This window comes from Triplophysa rosa, linkage group LG14 (genome assembly GCF_024868665.1).
Source record: "Triplophysa rosa linkage group LG14, Trosa_1v2, whole genome shotgun sequence".
NCBI lineage: Eukaryota > Metazoa > Chordata > Actinopteri > Cypriniformes > Nemacheilidae > Triplophysa > Triplophysa rosa.
Genome location: NC_079903.1, coordinates 19,209,322 through 19,219,407, shown reverse-complemented (window position 1 = coordinate 19,219,407; position 10,086 = coordinate 19,209,322). Strand labels below are relative to the sequence as shown.

General features: G+C 38.5%; 1 protein-coding gene across 3 annotated transcripts; it reads left to right on the top strand.

Moving 5' to 3' along the window:
• The first annotated feature begins 320 nt into the window (after window positions 1-320).
• Window positions 321-9,734, top strand: LOC130564833 (NACHT, LRR and PYD domains-containing protein 3-like). 3 transcript variants are annotated; one of them, XM_057351239.1, is made up of 10 exons: window positions 321-422; window positions 775-947; window positions 1,048-1,164; window positions 1,760-1,879; window positions 2,163-3,989; window positions 5,609-5,782; window positions 5,900-6,073; window positions 6,158-6,328; window positions 6,665-6,838; window positions 7,142-9,734. In XM_057351239.1, the coding sequence occupies exons 2-10, from the start codon at window positions 784-786 to the stop codon at window positions 7,323-7,325; spliced, it is 3,105 nt and encodes a 1,034-aa protein (XP_057207222.1). In that variant the 5' UTR covers window positions 321-422; window positions 775-783; the 3' UTR covers window positions 7,326-9,734. The 3 variants fall into 3 exon arrangements, with proteins under 3 accessions (XP_057207222.1, XP_057207224.1, XP_057207223.1); XM_057351240.1 differs by having other exon boundaries at window positions 323-431; XM_057351241.1 differs by lacking the exons at window positions 6,665-6,838; window positions 7,142-9,734 and having other exon boundaries at window positions 6,181-6,312.
• The last annotated feature ends 352 nt before the right edge of the window (window positions 9,735-10,086 follow it).

Here is a 10,086-nt window from a genome sequence, read left to right as displayed (position 1 = left end):
TTCTTCACATGCACTTTTTTTATAAGGTTCTTTTAACAGAAGTGGCACCTTGAGCCGCCGCTGGTTGACGGAGGGGGTCTCGTGCGAGTCGTCGTCTCGTGCGATCTGCGTTGCTCAGGGGGCACTGAGGGCAACAGTGAGAAGGCAACGCAGGGAATAACAATTAAACGACACAAACACACATCTCTCTGTAACTTAGGGTTTCAAATGACTGACTTTGCGCGATTTTTTACACAAAATATTACAAAAGCATCTAAGCAGAAACACATCTTCAAAACATGACTGACGTGCCTCGTGACGTGTAGCTGTGGGCGGTGTCAAACTCAAGAAACGAAACGAAACTCCAGTCAAACGCGGCTTCCCTATTCCGAACACAGAAACGAAATGTGGATATTTCTATCCCTCGAGGGATTAGGGGACATGTGAGTAAGGTGCTTGACAGTATAAACATCTTTAAATAGGTTTAAAGGCCGGATGCTTTACTGTGTTGCCATTTGTTTTAAGACTCTTGTAAAAAAATTGTCGGCTGCACATCGTTTTTGCACGTTTTATTCACACACATTATGGTCTTAATGAAGGAAAATGTTTAGATCCTACTAGCTAACTGTTACGTAGAGTTTTTGTAAAATGCCACCATGTACACTTGGTTAAATATCTACCTCTTATGTTACCCTTTGGTTGGGGCGGGGTGAGTTGTGTTGTGTTGTTTTGTATAATGCACTAAACCAAAAATTGAAGTATTGAGCATTTTGTAAACATATCTTTGTTTATCAGAGGGGCACCATGAATACAAAGGGGTCCGTTGTGACCCCCAATATAGAAGACCCCCATTCAGAGAAGACGCATTCCATACAAGAGACTAAAGCAACAATACATAATACACAAACTGATCCTGTGTCATCAGAGAACACTGATCACAATGAACATAATGATCATGGCTCCAAGAAGTGAGTGGTTTGTTTGCCTATTTGCAAATGCATACTATTTGGGTCCTTTTTGTGACGTGAACACCGCATTTAAACCTCAAGGATTTTTTGTTTTCTAAAGTTTAATTCAGTCGATGCGAACAGACGCTCCTGGACCCAGCTGTAGATCCATGAAGAGCAATTGGTCTGTGGATGCTCCACCAAACCTCCAGGATAAAGATATAAACACTACACACAGGTGACACAATTTTCTGGCCCTCTTTGCTGGCAAAAGAATGCACATCCTTTTACTTTTTGGGTAAGTTAAGACTTTAGGTTTAGGCCACCTATAGGTTACCCTGAAAAAAACAACAACAGTAAATTAGTATTTAGTTTTGTTAGCATACAGTGTTTTCTCAAATTGCTATCTATAGGAATACAGCATCACACAAAGCCAAGTTTCTGATTATTGATGCCATTGTAAAAAATACCCGAGGTGCGTTGACTACTTTATTCTGCTGATCATGTGATCTCAACATGTTGGCAGCAGATGAGGGCGGAGCACCCTTGTGTACAATAAAACATCTTTTTCTGAGCTATAAGTACACATTATTTATTTCTTTAGGTTTAAAACATTAAGTGGTGACACGATTGGTGCATTTGAATGCCCTTTTATATGTATATGTTTAGGCTGTGTTCATTTAGAAAAGGTTCTGCCATTTGTACACATATATTATACCCCAGGCAAAAGCAACATTGTTTGTGAGCTTGTTGCAACAGATTTTTCAATGTAGCCTAAACCAGTACAGTTGTGTTAACCCTGTTTTACTGTGTTTTTACCTCTCTGACCTCAGACCAGTCCTGCGGGGGGGAAATGGTTCAGTCTCATCAGTTCCCAGCCTTTTTTCCATGAAGAGTAACCGGTCTATGGATCCCCCATTGAAATTAGAGAGAGAACATCCATCAGAACCAGTGTAAGAGCCATTGAACATGTTTCAGATGAAATGAGTTTTTGATCCCTGCTGCACCTTATTTGGATCAATTTATAATATCAATGTACAATTTATATTTATTTATTTTTATAAGCTAACATTTTTTTAATGCTGTTGATGTGTAACATTTGACCACTAGGTGTTGCTGTCACTATAGATGTCTGTATTTGCTGATTGGGAAGCTCATGAGAACATACAACTCAGCAGCTAAATCACACTCGTAGTAACTGCTCATTAATCGAACATTATCATTAACATTTTACAGTTTAGACCAACCAGAGGCAGGAGATGAGGAAACCGACATTCTACAAGGGCAAATGTGGAATGAGGTCTTCAAATCAAATCTGAGGAAGAAGTTTGAGTGTTTGTATGAGGGAACATCACATGAGAGAAACCCAACTCTGCTGAATGAGATCTACACAGAGCTCTACATCACAGAGAGTGAAAGTGGAGAGATCAGTAATGAACATGAGGTGAGACAGATTGAGACACAATCCAGGAGAACAGCAACAGAGGACACACCGATCAAATGCAACGACATCTTTAAAGCTTTACCTGCACAAGACAAACCCATCAGACGTGTGCTGACAAAGGGAGTCGCTGGCATTGGAAAAACAGTCTCTGTGCAGAAGTTCATTCTGGACTGGGCTGAAGGGAAAGAGAATCAGGACGTCCACCTCATATTTCCACTTCCTTTCAGAGAGATCAATCTGATGAAGAACCAAACACTCAGTCTTTTACATCTTCTTCATCTTTTCTTCCCAGAGACAAAAGAAATGGAAATCTCCAGCGGTGAATATAAAGTGTTGTTCATCTTTGATGGTTTGGACGAGTGTCGCGTGTCTCTGGATTTCCACAGCAGTGTGAGGTTGTGTGATGTCAATGAATCAGCCTCAGTGGACGTGATCCTGACAAACCTCATGGCGGGGAATCTGCTTCCCTCCGCTCTCATCTGGATCACCTCCAGACCAGCAGCAGCTGATCTCATCCCCTCTGAGTGTGTTGATCGAGTCACAGAGGTACGAGGCTTCACTGACAAACAGAAGGAGGAATACTTCAGCAAGAGAATCAGTGATGAGAGTCTGAACCACAGAATCATCTCACACCTGAAGTCATCCAGGAGCCTGTACATCATGTGTCACATCCCAGTGTTCTGCTGGATTTCAGCCACTGTTCTAGAGAGAATGTTGAGTGAAGCAGAGAGTGAAGGAGAGATCCCCAAGACTCTCACTCAAATGTACACACACTTCCTGATCATTCAGACACACATCAAACATCAGAAGGACTATGAGAAGAAAGAGCAGAATGATGAAGACATGATCTTCAAACTGGGCAAACTGGCCTTTGAGCAGCTTGTGAAAGGCAATGTGATCTTCTATGATGAGGACCTGAGAGAGTGTGGCATTGATGTAGCAGAAGCATCAGTGTACTCAGGATTGTGCACTCAGATCTTCAGAGAGGAGTTTGGCTGGTATCAGGGGAAAGTTTACTGCTTTCTTCATCTGACCATTCAGGAACATCTAGCAGCTCTGTATGTGCACACATCTTTCCGTCGTGGAGATACGGGCATTCTTAATCACTGGAAAACATCCAACATTGCTACCTGCTTCAAATGTTCCACCATTTCTGAGTTTCACAAGACCGCTGTGGACAAAATGTTGCAAAGCAAGAATGGGCATTTCGATCTTTTCCTCCGCTTCCTCTTGGGTCTCTCACTTGATTCAAACCAGGATCTTCTGCATCACATACTACCACAGATATCAACTGTTTCTCCTGATGGTGTGACAGAAACCACAGACTTCATAAAGAATAAAATCAGGATGAACCTCCCCTCAGAAAAATATATCAGCCTGTTTCACTGCCTTAATGAACTCAATGACTTTTCTTTAGTAGAGGAAATACAAAGTTTCCAAAAAAACAGAAAACTCGCGAAAACCAGGCTGTCTGCCTCGCAGTGGGCGGCTCTTGTGTTTGTCCTGCTGTCGTCTGAAAACAAACTGGATGTGTTTGACCTCAGGAAATACAGTCAGAACGATGCAGATGAATGCCTGGTGAGGATGTTACCTGTTGTCATGGAAGCCAAAACAGCTGAGTAAGTTCATCTTTGCTCATAAACAACTAGAAGAGTATTAACAACATACATTATCACATAATTTTGTGTCTGGATTGATGGTATTCGAACCATAGCTGGCTTGGTGACTACCAAAGTGTACTAGATGAGGTAAATGTTTGTGAACAAACTTTATGTTGGCTTGAGAAACCCTGACTTGAAAGTTTGAAGTAAATTTAAGTCAGAAGATTTTAAATTTGAAGATAACATGCTAACGCGATTAACATGTTTGCTAGCATGATGCTACCACAATTAACCTTTTGCTAGCATGATGTTAACACGATTAGCATGTTGCTAGCATGATACTCCACGCCACGAGTGAAACGAACCAACCCCCAGGTCTCTACGATGTTCTGATGCAGAGATATAGGTCTGGCTAAACGGTTGCTAAAATAATCTGTTTGATGCTATGGGTCTGGCTTGGCAGATGCCAAGAGATGATGCTTCGAGCCACAAGTGAAACGAAGCAACCCCCATGTCTCTACGATGTTCTGATGCAGAGATATATGTCTTGTTGAACGGTTGGTAAATTAATCTGTTTTGTTGCTATGGGCGTGGTTTCATAGCTTCATGAAGATCCTGGGATACTGATTGGTTGCCTGAGTCAAATGAGCCCACCCCGTTGTCTCTTTGACACTGTACTGCAAAGATACCCACCTGGTTCTTTTATGATGGCAGTCTATGGGATCGGTTGCTAGGTTGCTGTAAAGGGTTGCTATGGGCGTGGCTTCATAGCTTCATGATGATCCTGGGATACTGATTGGCTGCCTGAGTCAAATGAGCCCACCCCCTTGTCTCTACGACACTGTGTTGCAAAGATATCCATCTGTGCCTTTTATAATGGGAGTCTATGGGATCGGTTGCTGTAAATGGTTGCCATGGGCGTGGCTTCTTAGCTTCATGATGATCCTGAAAGACAGATTGGTCTTGAAGTTGAAGTTCTTACAGAGCCTGCCAGCTTCTTCAAACGTGGTAACTCGCAAGTTTCTACGAAATCCTCGCTCTGAGTTATGAGCCATCAGAGTTTGTTGCAATGTTAAGTCTATGGGAATTTAGGTGGTTTTGAAAGTCCGGTTTTCGAAAACCAGACCCAGGATCAGTTAGAAATGATATAGCAACTGAAGTCAGACCAGACTGAAGATCTGTGTGAAGTTTTGGTTGCTGTAGCTTGACAGCTGTAGGAGTTAGAGTCATTAAATGTAGTCTCAGAAGAATATTAAGAAAGATCATTTAAGTGAAACATCAGTACGTTGGCTTTCTCAAGCCAACATAAAGAAGTAGATTTTGCTCTAAAATGACTGGAATTGTAAGATTTTTAGAATACAAACGACCTAATTGTGTTTACTACTTCTCGAAATAAACATTTGGATAGTTGACAAATAAACCGCACTTGTGTTCTATGGTGTGACCGTTATAGAAAAACTAACAATGAAGATAAATCTCTCTTCTACTATTTTATATTATAAATACTATATCATATAATAGTTTGTTTTCTAAATTTTAGCTGTCACACCATTTTATTTGTCCACTACCTATTTTCAGTACTGACTCAGTTTTAGGTGAAAGTGTTCCCCAGAATTCACTTTGTTGTCTTTCTTCAGACTCAGACACTGCAGTCTCTCCTCCAAAGGTTTTCAGGGACTGTGGTCAGCGCTCGGCTCAAAGTCCTCCTCTCTCAAACATCTGAAACTCAGTGGAAATTCACTCAGTGGTCCTGGAATGAAGATTCTATCTGATGGGTTGCAGAAGTTGCACTGTAAACTTGAGACACTAGAGTAAGATCGGTTGTTTCAATCATTTGTTGTATATATAGATATTTGGTTTATAACGTTCATTAGATTTGTTTGTGTGACGTAACGTTTTTAATACAGTTCCGTCTTTTTCTAACACAGATTATCAGAGTGTGGTATAACTGCTGGAGATTGTTCATCTTTATCAGCGGCTCTTGACTCAAATCCTTCCCATCTGATGGAGCTGGACCTGACCTTCAATCATACTGGAGATGCAGGAGTGAAAACATTATTGCAAATGCTGACGAACCCAAACTGTGCACTACAGAAATTAACGTTTGTACCCATCTCTCATAGTAGCTTCGGTGTTCTGTTTTAAAACATTTAAATATTAAAGACAGGTTGAGTGTGTTTTCACAGACTGGTGAGCTGTGGTCTTACAGGAGAGAGCTGTAGATCTCTGGCTGAAGCTCTGAGCAGAAACTCCTCTCTCGTGGATCTGGACTTGAGTAAAAATCGCTTGATGGATTCAGGCTTGAGGCTTCTTTGTGATGGACTGAAGAGTCCTTCCTGTAAACTGAAAACTCTAAGGTACTTATTCAATACAGTTCTCTATTATTACAATATTTGAAAGACTCATTTTAAAGTACATTTTTAGCCATGATGCCAATTTTTTAATTCAATTCCACAAGTGCATGTGTCTGATAACAAGTGGATTACGAATTCGGCTGGCCATGATCTAAACAGGCGTGCCCACATCGGGTGACCTGCTCCATTTAAAATACATTTAAAAATGACTGTTCATTTCTTTAGGTGTTGAAGTCTGTTGAGGAGTAAAGAAATTGAAATGCATGTTTAAAGTGGTTGAAAGCAGGGTTAGGTTTTAACAGGTGCATTATTTGGCTCTCTGTCTCCCCCTGTCTGCAGTTTAGAGGACTGTGGTCTCACAGAACAGTGCTGTAGAGGTCTGTGTTCAGCTCTGAGATCAAACTTTCTTCATCTGACTGAACTCCGTCTGAACAGAAACAAGATACAAGACTTAGGAGTGAAGATGATCTCTGATTTGCTGAAGGAGACACAGTGTAAACTAGAGAAACTGAGGTGAGTGAACAAGATAAATAGAAATATATTTGTTGTGTTTTATTGAGAGATGATAAACCCTTTTTAACCTGTATTGGCTTTAGAGTTACGCTCCACGGTGAGAAAATGATTGTTTCCATGTAATAAAAGTCATTTATGCTATAGTTGTAATGCATGTTATCTTTTATGCACACTTTCTCTTTACATTAAATGTTGGTTATTTATGACTCATTAAATTAATTTTAAGGAAAAATAAAACATTGCTTTTCTCAATATGTACAATATAAAAAAAAGCTCTACATGTTGTGCCTGCTTTCTCTGCAGGTTGTCATACTGTGATGTCACAGAAGGGGGCGGTACTGAGTTGGCTTCAGCTCTCAAATTAAACCCCACCCACCTCAGAGAGCTGGACCTTTCCGGGAACAAACTGGGTTCAGCAAAGAAGCTGCTCACTGCCCTACAAGAGCATTCAGGTTATAAACTGGAAAAACTTAAGATAGATAGATAAATAAAGAGCCAACATGGAGCTGCGTGTAACTACAAAGAAATTAAAAATAATTATATCATGGTCTGTTTGAATACTTAATTCAGATTGGCTGGAACGTGTGCATTAAAACCGGTAGTTCCAGTCAGTTTGATCAACATTTGATATTAACTGATGAAATAGCTGTCATTTGAACCTGTCTGATCAAAAATGACAACGTAAACATTAATAACAGCTTTAACCTGGCAAATGACCATGGTATATGCGGGATAATCCACGGCTAGCCGTGCATTTATTTATTTATTTATTATTTATTTGCCTGGCTAGCTGTGGATTATTCCTTACTTGTAGTCAAACATTCTTAAAAAGGAAATTGATGAAATGAAAGAGTTTGGTATTAAAATGTTCTCCTACGAGTTAGATAATAATTCTGCAAGACAGATTTCATGAGTTTATGTGCCCGCATAACCTTGGCAAATAGTTTTGGTTTGCTGTCCGTTACGGACTCAAAATGAGACCCATTCTCACATTTGGACGAATAGCAGGGTATTTGTGTTCAAGAGAGTCTTTTAAAGTCTTTCACAACTTGTCAGGAAGCGCTTCATTACAAAAGACACAGAAGAGGAAGAACGTCTGTTAAACAGAGATTATCTACAGTAAGAATCAGACAGTCATGCAAGTTTAACTGTAATAGAAAGCTTTCTTGAAATAGGAAATGTCTTCTTATCATTCGAATTGCTAACAGGCCTTTTTGTGTCTTCACACCAGTACTCGTATATTTTATTACAGATGAACTTTTTACTTGCACTTTTTACTTTCTCCGTTCATTTTGCCTTTACTGTACATGAGGCGAAAATGACTCCTTTATAAGAGCACTTTTTAGCAAAATATTGGACATCTAAAAATATTTTCAAAATATATACATCACCTTGTTTAATGAGACAGTTCTGCATTCTACAGAAACGTGTTTATGAATTGTCTCTTAAATTAGGTCAAATTTTTACTTGAAATATGCAATGCAGAAAGCATCAATACTTGTTGATGATAAAATGTTTAACAAAAGACTTTATAAATAAAATAAAAAATGACAAAATGTCACATGCTCTCCTACTTTGGATAAACGCGTCTGCCAAATTAATAAATGTAAATGAATGAGTGATAAAAGCATAAAAATAAAGTGGTATTTACCATCATTCATTTTTTTGTTTATAAATGACAAAAATATTGATACAGTAGCTTTAATGAATTGTGGTTGTAGAAGAAATGTGTTTAAAATGAATCCAGTTGTTAAGGTAATTTGTTTTTTATAACATTTTTAAAACAGCAATCCCATAGAAGAATCATTTTTGGTTCCTCAATGAACCTTTTAGTACACATTCCTGTAGTTTATTTGGTAGAGCATTATATTATGCAAATGTCTTGAGTTTGATTGCCCTAAGAAACAGTGTTAAATATATAGAATCTATGAATTAACAGTTTGTAAATGTTTAGATTGAATGCACTGCAAGTCGCTTTGGAAAAAAGTGTCTGCCAAATGTAATCATTTTAAAATAACAGTTTTAATGTTGTTTATTCATTTTGAAAGTGTATGACAATACGTAAGTGCACAAGACTGCCAGAAGTCTGAAAAATGCCAGTGCTTTGACACCGCACTTTGGAGCAGTATAGACCTTATTCATGCTGGTCATGCCGGTCATGCCGGTCATTTCACAAATTTCCACAGCACAGAGAACTAAAGAAAACATGGATTAATTCAATTAGATGGGTCTATAGCACCTAGAAGTAGGTTTTCATTTTGCTACGGCACATCATTAGAAATATGACAGAAAAAGTTCTTCCCTATAGAGGAGGTCAAATTTCAAGTCATTGGCATGTGTTCTCTGTCAGTCATCTTCTATTCTTGCTCTAAAACTCTGTTTTCAACTACAATTGGAAAATGGAGTCGAATGTCAATATGCTGTTGCCATGAATGTAGTAACCGTTCAGTGTGAAGCTGGATTCCAACTTTCTTACTAATGAGAATACAGATGTGAGATGGGAGTTGTGTTTGTGAAGGACAAAAATATGATCTCCCATTGATGAGCGCTGTCTCACAAACTGATGTTTCTCTCTCATGCTTCATAGTCATGGTCATAATGCTAAACTTTTTTTATTTATTTAGCAACTGTTGAAAATCGTTTGAAGCTCTTTAAAGCAATGTTTCCTTTTATTCTTACAAAACAGTTATATTATTGTGCAAGGATCTTTATAATTGTGCAAGGAAAAATAAAATTTCCATGTAGTTCACTAACAATTGTTGAACCTTTTTTGCCCTTTGCCATTATCTTGAAACACATCTGTAGTTGATCAAGCCATACGGCTTAAAAGTCAATGTTTTATTTGCTGTTTATATGAAACAAAATAAAGAAAAAACAAAATGTACTTGGTCCAAAGATCTTCTTTGGCTTTATGCAGAAAACAAGTGCGTATAAGCCCATATACATGATAATGTATGATATAAATTTGTAAATGTACATTTTCCAATCTGGGACAAGTCAAGTAAGTGTCAAAATCCTCATTATACAGTATACTGTTGAGTCAAAAAATATGAGACCACATTAAAAATCTGCAAACACACATTCTTGAGACTAATTACTGTATAAAAGAGATCTATTTCTATAGGCTTACATTAAATGCATGATGTCACGCTTCACTGTAAACCATAATGTCATTATTTAAAACATCAAGCTGTTCCAGTTGAACATTACTCAAAATGTCAATAGACAATGTTTCCTGTACTTTTTTT

Bases quoted from the DNA above. Each gene is read 5' to 3' on its own strand.
- LOC130564833 (XM_057351239.1), top strand. From the start codon at position 784: ATGAATACAAAGGGGTCCGTTGTGACCCCCAATATAGAAGACCCCCAT. The intron at 948-1,047 runs GTGAGTGGTTTG...TGTTTTCTAAAG, and splicing joins AATGATCATGGCTCCAAGAA to TTTAATTCAGTCGATGCGAA. The intron at 6,329-6,664 runs GTACTTATTCAA...CCCTGTCTGCAG, and splicing joins TGTAAACTGAAAACTCTAAG to TTTAGAGGACTGTGGTCTCA.